At 46.9% G+C, this 20,376-nt stretch overlaps 1 protein-coding gene across 13 annotated transcripts in view; it reads right to left on the bottom strand.

Annotated features, from left to right (window-relative positions):
• Positions 1–20,376, bottom strand: part of OGT (O-linked N-acetylglucosamine (GlcNAc) transferase) — a 97,412-nt gene that overhangs the window by 8,009 nt on the left and 69,027 nt on the right. For 7 of the 13 annotated variants that reach the window (XM_078775853.1, XM_078775854.1, XM_078775851.1 and 4 more), the window contains exons 12-19: positions 11,499–11,678; positions 7,872–8,030; positions 7,662–7,751; positions 5,397–5,522; positions 5,065–5,235; positions 4,563–4,679; positions 2,108–2,269; positions 1,014–1,043 (exon numbers count right to left, since the gene is read on the bottom strand). In XM_078775853.1, the coding sequence (XP_078631979.1) occupies positions 1,014–1,043; positions 2,108–2,269; positions 4,563–4,679; positions 5,065–5,235; positions 5,397–5,522; positions 7,662–7,751; positions 7,872–8,030; positions 11,499–11,678 (1,035 nt within the window). The remainder of the gene's footprint in view (positions 1–1,013; positions 1,044–2,107; positions 2,270–4,562; positions 4,680–5,064; positions 5,236–5,396; positions 5,523–7,661; positions 7,752–7,871; positions 8,031–11,498; positions 11,679–20,376) is intronic. The other 6 variants (XM_078775858.1, XM_068112450.2, XM_078775855.1 and 3 more) reach the window with 1 other exon arrangement.

The raw sequence follows: 20,376 nt of genomic DNA, 5'->3' as shown, positions 1-20,376 counted from the left end.
AAAGAACAACAAATAAACGAATAAGACCTGGGAAGGAAATATTTTTTGGGGTTTTTTTTTTTTTTGTGAGTAGAGATATTAAACAAGGAGGTATGGGGTGAACGACTGGGACGAAACAGAGAACGAAAATAATTTCAGCGCATTCGACGAATCGCTGAGAGAAAAACAAAACCACAAGGTCGGAGACGGTACGGTAACCGAAGCCTACGAGTACTAGGCCGCAGAATACTCGATACGCATTAACCGACGATTGTGTATACATGGACGAAAAATTAGCACCGAAAATTTTCCAAAAAGATACGCTATAGGTACAGACACCGAAAGATAGATACAGTCTCGACAAAAACACAATTGAGAAATATCACTTAGCTTCGAAAGCGTGAGCGCATGGAACAGCTTCGAAAAGACGTGACCTCGCCGTGATCTCGCGAGATCCATAATCAGATCTTCACCAAAATCGAATCGTTTCCTCCTTGTCAAACACCCAACCTCTGCCATATTTTGTCCGAATCCATCCACAACTTTTTGAGATATCTTGTTCACAAACAGACAGACAAACAGACAGACAGACAGACAAGGGTAAAAACATAACCTCCATCCACCTTTGGTGGCAGAGGTAAAAAAAAAAAAAAAAGGCATGTGCCGACAATTTATATACGGCCAAACGACGGCGGCAGGGTGGTTAGTTGCATGTGCACATCATCTTACCATGCCACACCTATATAAAAAGTCCCACCACCGGGTGTCGCAAAATACCAAGGAGCAGAAGACGTGCGTTTAAAGAATCGACACAAGCAAGCAGCCTCCAAGGTGGCGTGAAAGACGAGACAATGTAAAAGGTTTGCTTGGCTACGGAGTTCTTTAACCCGACATCACACATTTGTTTGCACAACCTCTGATTTATCTCACATAGACAAAAGCAGCATCAGAGAACTTAACGTTCAAAGGTAAAGTCAAAATTGAAAAGCCAGATTCAAAAAAAATAAATTCAAAAACGAAAGGTTTGTCCTCACCAGTGGGAATGAATTAGAAGCCATAGGGAACTAAAAAAGGGGAAAAAGCACAGGCTGACCCTCCAGCTAACTATCACGTCTTAAATCAGTTTGCAATAAATCACTGAAAAATGATCATGCTATACAACAAGCTTTAAATCAATCTGTAACCACAACTTAAACCACCCATATCACTACACCACCAGGCAACATACAGTGCATTCAGAAAGTATTCAGACCCCCTTCACTTTTTTCACTTTTTGTTATGTTGCAGCCTTATGCTGAAATCGTTTAAATTCATTTTTTCCCTCATCAATCTACACTCAATACCCCAAAATGACAAAGAGAAAACAGGATTTTAGAAAGTTTTGCAGATTTATTAAGAAAAAACTGAAATATCACTGACATAAGTATTCATACCCTTTGCTATGACACTTGAAATGACCCGACGGCACGATAATATCAAGGGCACTTTTCAGATAAAACTCTCCATTTTGCAGATCAATGTCGCACAAGATATCCCACAATGCACTGTACTTTTAAGTTGGCGGCACCCAGTAATCTGGAGAAATCGAGCTTTCATTTTAGTTCTCGTGGATAATATGCACCCCAAATTGTGATCACATATTTCTGGAAAAAGTAACGGTGTGTTTGCGCGCGCGCGTTATTAGGATCCAAGAAGTGCGTATGCACGTTTACACGCATTTAACTGAGATGCATGACTAAACTGCTGGATGGAATGAGTTAAAACTGTCAGTTGTACCAAGTATGTGCACAGGGAGGTTTCAGTGGGTAAAACAAAATATTCAGTACCAGGGGTTCCGGGAATGGGGAGAACCCCAATTCTGTCTATGCCGATATGTCTGCTACAGTGCCACTGCAGATGGGAAAGGGTGCTACAAGTCAAAATAAAACACCCATTCTGAAGGAATTATCCCACCCGTGAGAACAGGTTCTTGGCAAGTAACAGCATAAGACCCAGATGAGAGACATTAACCAAATTTACGGCACCTGCCGCTAAACACGATGATCACACAGTGGCGTTAACGTGACGGTAACGAGTCTATTTGAAATACAGCCCAAGCACTGTCAGGACAGGTAAGTAAGATTTGTACCTGTGTCGTTGCCAAGCCATTGCCGACAATGAAGTTGTTAATGCTGACTTGAACTTGTCCAGTGTTTATCATGTTAACGACAGCCTCAGCAGCAGAGTTCATTGGGATGATGGGCAGAGACATGGCAGCTTCGGAATTCTCACCATTATCTTGGTACTTCAGCTGTCACAAGGAAAGAATCAAGGAAAATGACATACCAAGCTCGGAGCAAGAACGCAATTCATAATTACAACAAAGGCACCGATGGCGTTTGGAGAATTTGAGGGGGTGTGGAGACTGGGGGTAGGAAGGCGAATCAGGGGGAGATGGAGGGAGAATGCAGCAAACCCAAGTGGAGACGTTTTGCCAAAACTACCAAAAGGGCACACACTGAAGCTCGTTTAATCATCCAGTAGATATTTGCAAATGGTGCTTCGTCCAATTTGTGACAACTGCACAGTTAGATTATGGTGCTTCCTGATCCATTTAGTCCCACTGCTACGTGTTCCTCCCCGACCTCCTGGTCTCGGTATACCTCCGAACCCCGAGAGGAGCCACGGCAGAAAAATATGTTATTCTGTGTCAGTAATCAATAGTGAAACCACACCAATGATTATAAACGAACCAATGTTGTATTAAAAATCACACACAAGAATAACGGTACAACCAATAGCAATCAAAGTGCACTCAATACTTCTTAAGATGGTACCATCAGCTAAAGTAAGATAACTCACTGCGCTCCCAGTGAATGAAAAAGAACCCTCCTCAATGTCTCTATAACTCAAAGGTGATCCCCTCCTGCGAGTAGTGATGAGGCGATGAGGCGAAGAGGCGAGTAATGAGGCGTAGGCAAAGCGTGGACAGTCACGTGGTCCAAACCAAAAACAGACTGGCGGCGGACAGGGAAATCCCAAAGGCGCGATCCAGACGTGCACGTTCACAGTTCAATCAGCGAACCGCAATGCAATCTTCAAACGCCGCTTTTGCGCACACACATCCCCGGCAGACGACAGGAGGGTGAGAAAAGCTTACGCATAGTAAAACCTTTTTCGGTGAACGAAGAGCGAGGTTCAAAATGGCCGACGGCTCTTACTTGAGCCGAAGCGACTTGGCGAGGATTCTTCCGAACCTCCACGCCTAAACAAAACTGACTACGCAGGTTTCTCAATCCTCCAGCGATAACACCTATCGCAGGAAATTCCTTTCAAGGAAACTCAAGTCACTCGCGACTTTCGTTCAATAACGCTCGCTACGGAGCTACAAGCCACGCGTCTTGTCCGACTTTCCTCGCCACGCCCTCTTCTTCTTCTTCCTCGTCGTCCGGTTCCGGTTCCGGTTTAATTTAAAACATTAATTATTTTTACCTTTTGAAAACAGTTCATAAACAATAAACCTTTGGAAGACAATAATAGTACGTAGAATCAGAAATATTTCAAGTGGAGGAAAACCCCAACAATGGAAGTGACGAATCCGTAACACCCACCCATAAAAATCTATAGAATTAGTTTCTTTTAAATATTATTTATATAAGTTTCTTGGCTTCTAAAAAATCGGTTTCCCTGAAATATTTTAGTTTCTTGTAACAAATTACATTTTATGCATTTGCAGTACAAAATTCCCACAGCCCTTTGTGCTGCCAGCAAAGACATAACACCGGTTATGAAGGACACAGGAACACCCAAGATGTACACGGGTGTTAAAAAAAAAGTTATACAAATGAAGTCGTTGTCCAAGAAAAAAAGGCAACTTTTTTTTTTTGAATGTCATTGGTCAAATTACGTTGAATGTCATTGGTCAAAACAATGATGACGTCATCGGTCACGTGGTTTGGCCGCCATATTTGTTTTAACACAAAAGCCTTAAAAACCACCGAAAATACATCCTGGCGAGGGTTTGCAATCTCTGATTGCTCTTTTTCTTGTTTTTAAATGTCATTTGTAAGAAAGAAAACTCTTATATTGAGAAAATCAAAACTATTTTTTAGATGATTATGTCGTTCGTGGATTATTTGAGATTCTGGATATGGCCCAACTTTGGCCAAGTAAATGAACTTTGCCGATGAAAAGCTCATGCAAAGGAATGCAGAAAAGCCACGCACATCAACAAAGCCTGAAAATATTTACCAAATTACTACTTTTATGCAATCACAACTTGGGTTTACAATTTACCATTGGGGACTGGCTGGCCATGCCTTTCGTGTATCTGCCTTTCGTGTATCAATTCAGAGCGAGTATAGCAACTGTAGCTTCTGCCAATCATTTCATTCCTGATTCCAAGCCAAAGCTAGAATTTCTTGCCCCAACAGCACTTTGAATTGAGGCTAAAAAATTCCAACCTCTCTAAGACTTTCCCCTCACATTCTAATTTCAAAATCCATCATCCAGACCATTGTGTATCTAACTGGAAAACAAGTTCAACGAGTTCTTAAAAGCATTGCATGGGTATCACGCTCTGCCAGTGTTTTGCATATCCTCACCTTGACCACTTTAGTGTCGTGCAAAGAGTCCAGAAATGCTTGGAGATCAACTCCGTTGAGCACCACACGGTTATCATGGATCATCCCACTCCCTTTCAGATCCAACACAGCTTTCTCCTGCACACATCAAGAGAGACTGCTGTTAATACAAAGCTCCTGGACATTATGCACATTCAACAATGTATTCCACCCACAAGATTGTGGCTTTCTCGACAAAATGGACACTCGGCTTCAGCCGTGGAATCCCTACAGCCATTCTCAAGTTATCGTGGTGAGGAAAACCTATCACTGACAGATGGATGAATACACGGACAGCCGGACGGACAACTCAAAAACAATACATCCGGTGACTGTCAACAAAGGCATAAAAGTGTAAAAACCAAAGTACCCAAAGCAAAAATAAACTTTGTAAAGAAAAATATTTTACACAATACAAAACTGGTTGCACTGCATGTTATTAAAGGACAAGGATTTTTTTTTTTTTTTTTAAACACCAACCAACCTTGAGATGAGGGAACATATTCATATGGTCTCCAATAAAGAATGTGTTGGGCATATACGCCAGCTTTTCGGAGTATTGAGAAGCCAGTTCGATGGGGGAGGTGATGCAGTCTGTGACGATGTAGTCCATGAAAGCAGCTCCACTCGTTCCCGGGTAACCAAGCCACATTGCCTAGAGGTCAAAATGATGCAAATCATCTGAAGTAGTGCTGAAGTAAAATAAAGTAGTGCTCAGCTCAACAAATCAGACATTTGTTGCCATGGTTAATGATGGGAGGAACAATCATCCATTGTTAGTTGTCTTCCACTTTACAGGCCTACTTCTGTAAATACCTGGATGGGTGCAGGTTGCAAAGCAAACAGCTCATTCCGTGCTCCCTTTGTGTATCCATTCATGTTGACGAGGACATGGATACCATCTTGATGAATACGATCAGCTGCTTTGCCATTGCAAGCAATCTGTAAGACAAGTTGCAGTCTCAACCTGTGCCACAAAGATGTACATTTTAATCCACCAAGCACCCACAACATCTTTCCACCACCCCTCTTTGCACGCATCAAAGTCCACACACGATTAATGAGAAATCCATATACAGCAATACCCCGTTTTACGCCATTTCGACCTACGTCAAATCCGACTTTACGCCACTCTTCTAGAGTAAATTTCAGTTCAGCGAACGTCATTATGTGCGACTTTACGTCACTCCTACATCATAATAGGACGTGAAAAAATTAATATTTCCTTAAAAATATATTTAAAATAAAAAAAATAGTGCATAAAAATTAACAATAAAAAGCTAAAAAACAATTTAAAATACAATAAAAAGCACATTAAAAATATTTTTTAAATGTACGTACAGTATACGTACACGTAGCTGCTGGTTCTCATTCAAAACAAAGGCGACGCCATATGCAATTTGCCCTGTGCTGCGGTTGCATGCTTGCTTTGCCTTTCGCTGTTATTTTTGTGATTATTCCTTTACTGTGTCTGTGTTAGCCATGGGTCCTAAGAAGGATAGTGCTAGTGTTTCCAAGCGTGGTTTGCACGCTTTAAACGGCGCTTCACCTTGGGTATTCACAGAACAGGTCACCCAACGTCAAGATTCAGGGCGAAGCCGCAGCTGCCGACACCGTAGCCGCCGAGGAATTCCCTGCCACATTGAAGAAGATCATTGAGGACGAGGGATTCTTGCCTGAGAAGATCTTCAACGTCGACGAAACGGGCCTTTTTTGGAAGAGGATGCCCGACAGATCCTTTATCTCGAAGGAGAAGACCATGCCAGACTACAAAGTCGTGAAGGAGCAGCTAACGCTAATGCTTGGGGGTAATTGCACCGGCGACTTCAAGCTGAAGCTGCTCTTGGTGTATCATGCGGCGAACCCCCAGGCACTTAAGAACATCCCGAAGGCGTCTCTTCCCGTCATTTGGATGAATAATATGAAGGCTTGGGTTTTACGGTGTTTGTCTTCATTTTAAGGCATTTTTAAGGCATTACGCCCGGTTTACGTCAAAAACCGAGTTACGTCACGGCTTATGGAACCAATTAATGACGTAGGCCGGGGTATTGCTGTAATGGCCATTAAAAGCTCTGATGCAGGAAAGTTAAAAAAAAATAAAAAATTTTTTCCCTGAAATGGCCTCCAGGTCCAGACCTCTTCACATGCAACAAAATGATGTTGGCAAGACAGGAGAATTGCTTTTCAATACATGTCCCCTACTGGTCCCAATATTTTGCATCGTAAAACCAAAACAAATTTATTTTTTAATGATAAAGCACCATCAAACTCAAACTTGTTACCTTTAAAATAAAGCCACGTAACAAGTTTCAGTTGAATATGTTAAGCGGTATGGGAAAAAGGCATAGAAACCACAGGTTTGGATGGACAGACCAGACTGACAGACACAGAGCACACCTATATTCCCCTCTGGGTAGGGAACAATCAAACAGTAACCCAGAAAATATAGCAAATGTTGAAGTACACATATAATGTTCTGCCGTTAGCTCTTGCAGATGACGAGACAGAGAGACACAGAGAGAGAGACAGAGACAGAGAAACAGACAGAGACAGAGACAGAGACAGAGACAGAGAGAGAGAGAGAGAGAGAGAGAGAGAGAGAGATACTGACGTGTGCGTGTCTGTTTATACGATAATGATTTTTGTGTGCGACATAATCATGCTTGTGTATATCATAATGATGTGTGTATTGTATTATCTTTGATGGTTTTTGGGGGGGTTTTTCGCTCCAAATATTAACTCTAGTTAAAAAGAGGCGTGGGGAATTGTGCAAGAGTGAAGAGATTATCTTACTCCTCTCTGTGGATGCACGATTGAGGACAAATTCGGAGCCAAAAGTACTATTTCTAAACTACAGATTTTTTTTCAATTCGTTCAAAATATAACATAAAATTTATTGAAATCAAGTTGTTCCTCCATCATAAACATGTTTGCAGACAGATGGCCAGATAGACAGAAGTGAACAGCTTTGCATACGTGCGGTAATTAAGGTTTACAGGTACAGCCTGGGTACCCTTCCCACAGAACAGGTCACGTATCAAACAGTAGAATATTGCAACATTAAAATGAAGCAGCAAATACCTGAGACAAGTCCACAAAATTGTGAGCTTCAGACGCCACTTTTGCCCGAAAATTTGTTCCATCATCAAGGCTCAATGCATAACAGAACACCTGCAGCAGAAGGACATTTAAAAGCAAAGTGCAGAATTTACTGCTACACTGGAAGAGTAGAGCACACAGACACCTCGAGAGGGGAAGCACAATTGCACAAAAAGTTATTTCTCCACTTACCTCTACTTTGTCTTTGTCATGCATGCCAGGTATGGACTGCATCAGATGTGATGTTGGGTGATTCCCAAAATCCGAGCTGACGTAACCCACTCGTAAGCGACCTCCACTGGCTTTAAGATCCTTTGGGTATTCATATGCAGGCTTGTGCAAGACGTTTATCTGCACCCATAAAAAACATCTAAAGCTCAAAGGAATATATCCACAATTTGAATAAAATGCATGCCTATTAATCATCAAAAGTTTAGAATAATTTTTTCACACGAGAAGATGATTCAATGCAAAACAACTGAACTAAACTATGCAGAGTTTCAAAATGACTGACTGTAAATGGATGAGGTGTGTGTAGCATGTCTGTCATACTTTTTGTCTATTAATTAATTCATTAATTACATATTACGTACTATTGATATGTATCTTTTAACTCTTCACACTACTTCAACTAAACCCCCTTCGACCTTTGAACACCCTTTAAGACCCCAAAGACCCAGAAGACTCAAATGTTCCCGAGGACCCAGAACACCCAATGTTCCCGAGGACCCAGAAGAGCCAAAGTTCCCGAGGACCCAGAAGACCCAAAGTTCCAGAGGACCCAGAAGACCCAAAGTTCCCGAGGACCCAGAACACCCAAAGTTCCCCAGACCCAGAACTCAAATGTTCCCGAGGACCCAGAACACCCAATGTTCCCGAGGACCCAGAAGACCCAAAGTTCCCGAGGACCCAGAAGACCCAAAAGTTCCCGAGGACCCAGAACACCCAAAAGTTCCCGAGGACCCAGAAGACCCAAAAGTTCCCGAGGACCCAGAAGACCCAAAAGTTCCCGAGGACCCAGAAGACCCAAAAGTTCCCGAAGACCCAAAAGTTCCCGAGGACCCAGAAGACCCAAAAGTTCCGAGGACCCAGAAGACCCAAAAGTTCCCAAGGACCCAGAAGACCCAAAAGTTCCCGAGGACCCAGAAGACCCAAAAGTTCCCGAGGACCCAGAAGACCCAAAAGTTCCCGAGGACCCAGAAGACCCAAAAGTTCCCGAGGACCCAGAAGACCCAAAAGTTCCCGAGGACCCAGAAGGCCCAAAAGTTCCCGAGGACCCAGAAGACCCAAAAGTTCCCGAGGACACAGAAGACCCAAAAGTTCCCGAGGACCCAAAAGACCCCAGGGATCCAAAAGTCCCAGAGGATCCAAAAGACCCCGAGGATCCAAAAGACCCCGAGGATCCAAAAGTCCCAGAGGATCAAAAAGTCCCCGGGGATCCAAAAGACCCTGGGGATCCAAAAGACCCCAAGTACCCAAAAGACCCTGAGTACCCAAAAGACCGAGTACCCAAAAGACCCCCGTAGAAGTAGAACTCGACATTAATTAATCAAATTAATTAAGACTATCTTGTTGGATAAGTCTCCCTGTAGTTGGTTTCAATTATGTTGTTTTGTCACGCAACTCCAATTAACATCAGAGTTGCGGATAGCCTAAACGGTCTTATTCGGAGGCAACTATCCAAACACGGTTTCGGCTATGGCCGCGCGGGAGGAAGAAGGGAAATGGAGGCTGCGCAAGCGCTTAACTGCGACACTCCGACCCGGTAGGGGCAATCAACTCAAGCGGGCACAGATTTGAATGGGAAAGGAAAATAATACAAGGGTTTATTCAGGAAAAGCAAAGACAGTGAAAAAGCACGCGCCGATAATAACTCTAATAAGAAGCCTAAATTGGGATCCCACACACAACAGATATCAAACACGATACGAGGGAGATGAATTAAAGAAAAGAACACGTCACGTCGTGTACAGTGTACGTGGAGCTCGGGCTTATCTGCCTCGTCATCTTCCCGGCCTGGACGAATCCTCCGTCTGCCTCACACGCCCCGCTAGACCCGAGCCAAAGCCCTCGCCGCTGCACCCGAGGTCCTGCTCCAAGCTCCGATCCTCTCGCCGCCAACGAGGTCCGTGCACCAAGCTCCAAAAGCACCAGAACGCTTCACTCGGCTACACTTCAGCCCAACTCGGGCTGCGCAAGACGAAAAAAGAGCTGCAATAGCGAGTCACTTTTCTGCGTCTCTCGAACCACTGCCAGAAGCAACTGCTCTGAACAAACTGCGTGCACTCCAGCGAACTCTCCACTCAACTGCGCTACTCAACTCCAACTCAGGATCTCAACTCGGGATCCAACTCTCCGGACTGCCTCTCTCAACTCAACTCAACTCCCGTCTCATCTCAACTGCCGAAAATGGCGTCCTGCCCTCGGTAATATCTCCGGCCGATGACGTCAGCATTGGCGCACTGCTCTGCCAATCAGAGCCTCCACCGACTCGTCCAGATCACTCCCACTGCGTCACTCCAACTCTCGTCCCCGACTCCGTGGTCACAGCACGAGCTATGCGAGGTGGGTAGGCCTCTCAGAGGTGTAAATGGCGGCAGCCAATTGCGGCGGTGTTCTAGCCCGATTTCTTCCTAAGTCATGTCAGGGGAGAAGGCATCATTTAGTGTTGTACTAAAGGTCCTAACTAATGTTTAAGTGGTGTGCAGTGCCAAAATGGACAAAGGTTTGACTACCAGGTGAGACATACAAGGGCTCTACCGATTATTCCCTGCACTAACTATCACCCGAATCTCCTGGTAGATTCACAATCATACATCTTAACCTGACAAAACACCTAAATATGACTTATTACAGGAAGTGTTCCCTATCGCGACATCTCGAAGCATGTTACCTACTCAGATCTACTCTGCTCTACATATTGCTCTACCAAATTCGTAACAGTATTATCTTTTAGGGAATCATGGAAATATGAATGTTGTATAAAATACTCTGAAAAGGCACATATGGAATAATGTACTCTTGAACTGTGCCAATGAAAAAGTGCAGTCTAAGCAAATTCTTTCAAATGCATGTATTTTTCTTGCAAGTGAAATCAGATGTACATTCGTCAGGCTTTGACTGCAATGCAATAGGGACACTGAGGTGAAATCATTGCCAAATGTTGTAAAAGAAATAAGGTTGCTCAGGGGATGACACTTCTGAAAGGTCATCTGTTATTCTTATATCTCAAAAGCATACCTACGGGTTATCTTGTGCAAATGTGTGCAACCCTCCCTTCCCCCCCCCCCTCCCCCTCCCTCCCCCCCCCCCCAACCCCCCCATCGTTCTCCTGGGGAGTTTCAAAGGACTTTGCCCTTATAAAGAGAGATTTGGGAGAGAGCGGGGAGAAGACTCTGCTTGCTCTTATGTCAGGCTGTTGAGAGATCCTGTGCTGTAAACCAAAGTGAACCATTATATTATGGAACTCTGCTAAACTCTCTTTGTATGTAATCTGTGCTTATCAAACCTAGTTTTCTTCTCCCAATAATAATACATTTCCTGACCAACCTAACGGTGTCTTTTCTACTCTGGAGACTCTTCACACCCCATCTCACCAATTAATCCTGCTCCGTCACCCCGAATACCCAAAAGTCCCCGAGGATACAAAAGTCCCCGAGGACACAAAATTCAGAGGACGCACCCTCCCAACTCCCCCACCCCCCAAATCCGGCAGGCAGGTTTGCTACAATATGGTGAAGACCAATGAAAATTTGGTACAATGGACCCCCGAGTTTAAACCAAACGGTGCCCTTCATCCCAATCAGTTTTCTACAGTACCTTATCAAGGCAAAGGTTTCCGTGCCGCTCAGCAATGGCCCGCCGGAAGGCGTGTGAAAGTGGGTAAAGCATGCTGTGGTGTGGATGCACCGAGGGCAAGCGGTTCCTCTCCAGTTGGTCAGCAACGATGTGAACGAGCTTATTCATGCGATCGTCATAATCTGTCCAATCACAGATTATCTGAAGGAGAGAGAGGGAGGGTTGGAGGTGATTGGGGGGCAGGGGGAGGGGAGAGGGGATGGGGGAAGAGGGAATTTCATGACTCCTACAGCTGGCCGACCACTATATTATTCTGCTTGAACATCAAACTTGGAATACTAGTCCGCTTGAATGAAGTCAAACATTTATGTAATACATTGATGGGGAAAAAAAGTACATTTATGGATATGAAATGCATTCTGTGGAATCTAAAGCTCACAATATGAATGGCATATCTTGCAATCAGAGGGCAAAGCGCAATGCCTCATTTTACCATTTTCCCACCTGTCTAGCTGCCTCCCTCCCTCTCTCTGCACTCATACTCCCACCAGCTGCTCCAGGATATACACATTCTTTAGCATATTAGCCAGTCATTAGCATACAACAACATAAAAAGCATTACTTTTCAACTATTCCATCACAGAAAGTATGACTAAAAATGATCACTAGTGTTGGTGTAATCCTAATTTGACGAACCATTCAAGTGTATCTCCCAAGTTAGTCTTACGGCTTTGTTTAGCATTAGCCCCTGATCATCTAAACACTGAAAGCACAACAAATAAAATGAATGAATAAAAACAACAGCACTCGCAGACATCGCGACATATATATATATTTGATATATATAGGCCTCACCCCACATTTGCCATAAAAATAAGAGTGTGTGCGTGTGTGCGTGTGTGTTCATTTATGCAGTCAGACCCTGCAGGAGTCAGAGCAATCAAATTTTACATGGCCTCCTCTTAAATCCGGAGGAAGGTCGAGGGCTGAGTTTGAAAGATAATTTTTTTTAATTTTATTAAAACCACATAATCGGCCTTTAGGCCTCGATCGAATCTTGCGCAAATACACTCCCTTCATCCCCCCAGCCCCCCCCCCCCCCCCCCAGAGCATGATATATATATATATCTAATCTATATCTAATCTATATCTAATCTATCTATTAATCTATTAATCTATATATCTATATATCTATATATCTATATATCTATATATATATATATATGTGTGTGTGCATTAGGTGTGCCTCCTCCTGTATATATATATTGTTGTGGATATGAGGACTGTATATATTTTTTTTTATTGTGTGCTGTATGATTATTATTATTGTTGTTGTGCTGTGCCTCCTGCCTCCGGAGCTGTGTAAGATCAAAAGGGCGTCCCATAGTCCACAAGCATACACGTCAGCCAATCATAGGATATTCATGTTCGATAGTTATATCTTATTCTGTGTTTTAGGATAAGGCTGTGTCTCCCATTAATTGAAATACTCCATTGCACCAGTGAAAGAGAATAGATCCCCTTCCATTCCCATCCCCAAAAATCCCCATTTCCTTCACATCCCCCTTTCGTGATTGCCGACCCTCGATTGCCATATTACATCCCCTCTCGTCATTGCTGAGCCCTCGATTCCCAATCACCTCCCCTCCAATAACCGCCATTGACCACGAGGCTCGAGTCAGGGAAGAAAGGCGTGTCTCCACCTCGTCAGAGGAGGGGAGGGGCGCGCCCGCCCGTCGTCGTCCGGGGCGGAGCCCGAGGGTCGTGCGACCAGCCAGGGCCGAGGTGAGCGCCCCGATGGGCGTGTCCAAAGCGCCGGGGGCGTGATCGCTGGGGGCGCTATAAAAGGGCGCAACCGGAAGTGGAGAGAAGGGGAAGAAGAAAGAGAGATGCACTCTGGGTTGGAAAAAGAAGGGTTGTGAAGAGAGGAGGAGTTGGTTGCAAGGAGTTGGTCACAGTCGGTTGCCAGAGAGAGGAGTCGGTGGTGAGGAGTGAGAGAAGCAAGAAAGAGTTGAGGGTTGAGGGTTGAGGGACCAGACCAGTGAGACAAGTCCTGGGAACGCAGCGGACGGAGGCCGCCGCAGCCGCGCCACCCCACCGCCAAAGGGGGCCTGAACGGCGGTTCGGAGCAGGGCCGAAACGGAACGGCGGCTGCTGAACGCGCCGGTTGTGCTGCAAGACCCCCCTTGGACCTTTCCTCTCCCGCCAGCCATCCACCTTCTGCCATCCCTGGCATTCCCCGTGTGAGTCGTCTTTGTTTGTTCTGTCCTGGGTAATAAGTTAAGTCTGTAGATAAGCTAAATTTGCACTGTGTCACCTGCGTCTTGTACTTGTAAATAAACTGAATTGCTTTTTGTTGCTTGTGTGTAAATAGTAGAAATAAATTCAGTGGTAGTATTTCAAACCTTTTTTTGTCTCCGTTTTCCTCTTGCATTGCGTCGCTTTTGTCTTTTCCCTCATTGAGCAGCTAGGGTGCGATACAACCAACGTTCGGGTGGAATCGGGTGAGTTTTGTTAGGTCGCGGTTTTAAACCACCGCTCGGTCTATAACATCCTAACCGCGATCTATAACAATTGGTGTCGGGGAGTGAGATCGACCCGGAGCGCGCTTCACGCGCTCAAAATTATAAAGTACGAAATTTGTTTTGTTTTAAAGGAAGAGCCCGAATTTTGAAATCGCGCCATGGCTGTCCAAGGCGACGGGATGCCGGTGGGAGAGATAGAGGGGTTAGAAGTAACCCAGGACTTCGGGGAAGAAAGGGAGGAGGAAAATGGCAATGTGGTTGCGGGAATTTCAGGTGCACAAAATGGCGCTCTAGCGCACGTGATTACAGCGGCGCCACATTTAGCCACGCCCATGGTCGCGGTAGTCGAACCGGAGATGCCAATGGATTGGAACCTTTTTTTTATACAAATGAAGGCCCTTATGGCCCAGAATAGTGAGCGATTGGAGGGCCGGATGGATGCTCAGAGTGAGCAATTGGGGGTAATGGGGAACCGGATGGATGCTCAGAGTGAGCAATTGGGGGTAATGGGAAACCAAATGGGGGTAATGAGGGACGAAGCGAGGGGTACCGGTGAGAAGTTAGACAATAATTTTGAGGGGTTAGACAACGGGATAAAAGAGGTGAGAAATGGGTTAATGGGGGTAGAAAATAGAATGGCTGCCCAGGAGAATCAGATAGAGGGGATGAAACATGGGTTAACGGGGGTGGAAAATAGAATGGCTGCCCAGGAGAATCAGTTAGAGGGGGTGAAAAATGGGTTAATGGGGTTAGAAAATAGGATGGAGGACAAATTGCGGGAAATAGGGGAACAATCCGCCCGGGAAATCGAACAGATGGGGAACCAGATGGAGGAAATACGACGAGGGGTGAGTGAGGAGGTTTCGGGGCTACGCGAGGAGGTAAAGCGAGGCGAAAAGCGTATAGAGAAAGAAGTGAGGAATAATACGGTTAAGTTACAAGGGGGAATAGAAGATCTGACGGAGGAGGTGGAACAGCTGACGGAGGGACAAACGAAGTTAGTGGAGCAGGTTCAAAAGAACACTGCGGTACTAGGAGGGTTGAAGGCGACACAAAAAGAAATTAAAAACGAATTAATAGCGACGCAGAGGCAATGTCAGATGGTAAGGGAGGAACTGACAATGAGGGTGGACGAGGTGACAGAGATAATGGAGACAAAGGACCGGCAGGTGAGGATGCACATAGAGACGGTCACGGTAGCCTTAGAGGACGAACTTGAGGGGACGCACCGAGAAATAAAAGAGGTTAAACAAAAATTAGAGGAAGTGGGAGAAGAGGTGAGTGAAATTAAGAAGGGACGGACAGAAACTAAGAGGGAGATAAAGGAGGAAGTCATGGAATATGTACAAGGTCTGTGTTCAAATCATGATGTGATGCTCACTAACCAAATAAAAAGTTTGCAGGTGGCAGAGGAGGTGAGACGAAGTACGGAGGTGAGTGGCAATGTATATGATGTGAGGAAAGCTTCAGTCGGCTTGGGGATTGGTTTGGATCCGGGTGTTCGTGAGAGGCCGTTGGTGAAGTGTGCGACAGGTCTGGTGTGCGAAAAAAGAGGTGTGCGAGAATGTCCGACCATGGGGTGTGTGAGAAAAAAGTGCACGCCGAGGAGTGAGTGTGCCGTCAAGAGTGAGTTGGTCGAAGCGCGTGTGCGAGGGAGCACAGGGAAGCGCGGTGTGGTGAGTGTTACGGAGGAAGTAACGAAAAAGTGTGCGCGGGAGGATGCGCGAGAAAGGTGTGTAACGGACGGGTGCATGGGGAAAGCGCATGCTGTCAAGAGTAAGGGAGAATGCATGCCTGTGGTGAGTGTTACGGAGGAAGTAACGAGAGAGTGTACACCTGTGGTGAGTGTTACAGAGGATGTAACGGGAGGGTGTGCGCGAGAAAGGTGTGTAACGGACAGGTGCATGAGGAAAGAGTGTGCGGTCGAGAGTAAGGGTGAGTGCGCGACCGAGAGTGGAGGTGAGAGTAGTGAGAGTGAAACGGAGCGTGAGTTGGTTATGACAGGTGAGCGAGGATGTACACCTGGGATGGAAGGATGCACACCTGGAATGGTAGAGCGTGTGTGGGAAGGCACATTTGAGTTGGTAGTGAGGCACGTGGTTGGGTGTGCGAATGAGAGCACACCTGTGATTGTCACAGAGGAGGTGACCGAGGAGGGGGCGCGAAGCGGTGTATTGGTGAGGTGTGCGAGCAACGAATGTGTGCCAAAGTGTTCGGTGGTCAGGTGTGTGACCAAGGCTGTGAGTGGAATGGGTGTACCTGGGTGTGTAAGGAAAGGTACGAGGAGCATGGGCACAGCTGGATGTGTGAGCAAGGAACGGGCTGCGGGGTGTCAGCGTCCAGGTGAAGCATCGACGTTAGACGGGGTAGAGTTTAGAACGACTTATAGCCGAATCAGGCCCTCGGTGCGCGTCGGGCAGCTTCGCGTGCCGCGAGGATCAGCGGGGATCCGAACCACGGCGGTTTCGAAAGAACCGCCGTACGCGATCCACGCTATGCCTCGCTTGGAACGGCCGCGGCCGGGCTCCACTAGGCGGAGCGGGCAGCTGGATAGGAAGGGTCGTTATGGCGACCACGTTTTGTTGAGACGTGCCGGCAGGTCGAGATCGGGACATTGGATGGCCCCACGCCGAGGTGATGCGTGGGATCTCGGCCCGGGTAAGCCCCCGCCCATGCCCCGAATGCGGGACGCATCCAGCCGCCAGCACAAAAGAATTCGCGTTCATTGCTCGGCTGTACGAAGCCGGGCTGTAGATGTGAATTGGCGCACCGAGAGGATGTAATAAGTAGACGGATGATGATGGTAGTGATTTGAAACGAAATTTAGAAAAGTGAATAGAATTGGCAGTAAATGGAAAATTTTTGAATTGGTTGGAAATCTGGACGAACAAAATTGATAGTGAGAGACCCCCGATGTGGTGGGATGGCAAATCCACCATCCCTCACAGACGTGGGGGCAAAGGAGCAATAGTTTATGGGGTGTATGGCAGTGAAAACTAGCCCGGGTGGGTTAGGTTATATTGTAGGGATCTAGAAAGATGACATTAGGTAACGTTAAGTTTAGTTAGTGACTGATACCTGTAGTGGGGACGCAGGTAGATTAGTGGATGATAATGACGTGGGAGCGCAATAGTTTAAAGGGACGACTGGGAAGCGCAGGTTTCAGAGGGGAGTAGTTAGCTGAGATGATGCCGTGCGTGTGAGGATTGAACAGGTGAGAATTGAACAGGTGTGATTGCACAGGTGTGCAACTGAACAGGTGAATGGAGCAGTGTATGAGGGAGTAGTGGTGATTGCGTGTTGTGTTGACCAAATGGTCCAGAAAGAGGAGGAGGGTGCAGGTGGCACCAGGTGAGATTGCACAGGTGTGCAACGACAGGTGAATGGAGGACAGGTGTATGGAATAAATGGTATGGAGTATTGGAATGGATGGTCGTGGAGTGGGTATGGTGGAAATTGTGGAGTGGAGTGGATGGTGCGAAGGTGTGAATGGGGGAAGAGTGGACCCCCATCACGGATACCCGGGGCGGGTAGTGTAAGTGTTAGGTAGAGGGTGCAGGTAAATTGTGGTTGGATATTGGCATCTGTGGTGCGGGTGACAGAATGGTATGTGGATGGGTGCATTAGTGTTGTGGAAATGGCTGGGCGTGTAGCCTGTTAGTGTGTGTAGTTGGTTTGGGCACTCCACCACTGTAAGGATGTCGGCCAGGTGAGGCCGCAGGTGGGCTCTGGGAGCCGGTAGTAGTTGTTGTGGATGGGGCCCGAGGATCCGGAGGACGGACCCGGGTAGCCCAGTGCCAGAGGGCACCATGGGGTGACAGAGCCAGGAGAGGGGCTGCCCCCAGTTAGATAGGTTAGGGTGAGGAGCTAGGTAAGCTCGGGTGGCAACTACAGTGGTGGAGGTGTGCAGGTGGGTAGACCTGTTGGGAGAGCTACACGTCGCGGCCCAGAAATTGTGCGAGGGCACCGGGAGATGAATCGGGGGAGTGAGACCCCAAATTGAAAAGCACCACAGTTTGGCCAATGGGAATTGGTTTTTAGAACCCATAGTGTAAGAGGGCCAATGGGTTGGCCGGAGAAAGACCCCGGGTAGTGTAAAGTGTGTTAAAGTCATTTAGAGGATAGTTAGGATGAAGGATCTCCTCGCACCATCTGCACCCACTCACCGGAGGTGACAGGTAACTCCACACCATGCCATGTTTTATTATTTTTTATTGTGCAAATGTTTGGAATGTGAGACGCATCATGACGTGGGTGTGACATTGTGCTTTGATGTTCCATCTCTGCCTCCTTATGAGGATTGATGATGAATAGATGATGGCAAATTTTTGAAGTAGAGGGATTGTGGTGACGAATTTGATATAGGGGAAATATGGGGAAGACGTGACAGTAGTGACGAATTGGTAATGTGTAGGTTTTGTACATATGGGGTAAGGGCAAGGGTGGGCTAGGTAACAGGGGGGTGACGTACGGTAGGGACGAGCTTTCTCACTGCGCCCTCCGTACGCATTTCGCCTTGCATTGCCTTTTTGATGTGTACCCTTGAGACCTTACCCCTCGCTCATTTGTCTTGTCCCCCTTTTGTCTCCCACATGACCTGTGCGCCGTTGGGCGCCGAGGGGAGCGTGCGTGGGTCGGCCATTGTGCGCCCGAAATTCCCAGAACCAGCTGTCTGCATCGATGCACCACATTATGGACCACATGTCAGTGGCCGAGCACCACTTATGGACCCCATGGGTTGGGGCATGGCCCCTCTGCTGGAACCGGCCATGAGGGCCCGAAATCTTGCTGGCGGACCTTGGCCACAGGGCACCAATGCCCCACAGGTGAACCATACACATAGTCGGCCTGGTGGGCCATAAATAAATAAAAAGGACACATTGGGTGCAAGTTTTATTGAAAATAGGCCGCCAGTAAGCAAAGCAAAGGAAATGACAACATCTGGAAGAGAAATATTAATAACCAGCAGAGGGAGCCGAAGAGCCAGAGACACCTGCAGGGTTAGGGGTTGTTGGTTTTATTTTATTCATTGAACAATGGTGACTGCACCGATTGGTGCTTGGGTGTGTATTGGTGCGTTTTTGGGTGCTTTAATGGTGCATTGATGCAGAGCAGACTGTCCTCCCCCCAGAAAGAACAATTACAGGTCCTGGGTTAGTTTTGTAAATAAAAGCAGAGTCATTGTAAATAATGCTCCCCACCGTCAGTGTATAGTTTGAAGACCATTCCGCAGTTCGGTTAACTGTGGGCGAAAGTCTGTTAGGCAGGGTGCAATGGAGCAGCGGGACACATTTATTTATGTTTAAACTGTCGCACTCAGGGTCAGGTTAAAAATAGAGGGAACTACACCTACGTGTCACGCTAAAGCTAAAAGTTGTAGGCCCGGGACGTGCCTAAGAGGAGGAGAGTGCAGTGTTGTGGATATGAGGACTGTATATTTTTTTTTTTATTGTGTGCTGTATGATTATTATTATTGTTGTTGTGCTGTGCCTCCTGCCTCCGGAGCTGTGTAAGATCAAAAGGGCGTCCCATAGTCCACAAGCATACACGTCAGCCAATCATAGGATATTCATGTTCGATAGTTATATCTTATTCTGTGTTTTAGGATAAGGCTGTGTCTCCCATTAATTGAAATACTCCATTGCACCAGTGAAAGAGAATAGATCCCCTTCCATTCCCATCCCCAAAAATCCCCATTTCCTTCACATCCCCCTTTCGTGATTGCCGACCCTCGATTGCCATATTACATCCCCTCTCGTCATTGCTGAGCCCTCGATTCCCAATCACCTCCCCTCCAATAACCGCCATTGACCACGAGGCTCGAGTCAGGGAAGAAAGGCGTGTCTCCACCTCGTCAGAGGAGGGGAGGGGCGCGCCCGCCCGTCGTCGTCCGGGGCGGAGCCCGAGGGTCGTGCGACCAGCCAGGGCCGAGGTGAGCGCCCCGATGGGCGTGTCCAAAGCGCCGGGGGCGTGATCGCTGGGGGCGCTATAAAAGGGCGCAACCGGAAGTGGAGAGAAGGGGAAGAAGAAAGAGAGATGCACTCTGGGTTGGAAAAAGAAGGGTTGTGAAGAGAGGAGGAGTTGGTTGCAAGGAGTTGGTCACAGTCGGTTGCCAGAGAGAGGAGTCGGTGGTGAGGAGTGAGAGAAGCAAGAAAGAGTTGAGGGTTGAGGGTTGAGGGACCAGACCAGTGAGACAAGTCCTGGGAACGCAGCGGACGGAGGCCGCCGCAGCCGCGCCACCCCACCGCCAAAGGGGGCCTGAACGGCGGTTCGGAGCAGGGCCGAAACGGAACGGCGGCTGCTGAACGCGCCGGTTGTGCTGCAAGACCCCCCCTTGGACCTTTCCTCTCCCGCCAGCCATCCACCTTCTGCCA

This window comes from Myxine glutinosa, chromosome 4 (assembly GCF_964187855.1).
Source record: "Myxine glutinosa chromosome 4, kmMyxGlut1.1, whole genome shotgun sequence".
NCBI classification, from domain to species: domain Eukaryota; kingdom Metazoa; phylum Chordata; class Myxini; order Myxiniformes; family Myxinidae; genus Myxine; species Myxine glutinosa.
Note: the sequence above shows the minus strand (reverse complement) of the source record. Positions and strands in the feature narration are given on the sequence as shown.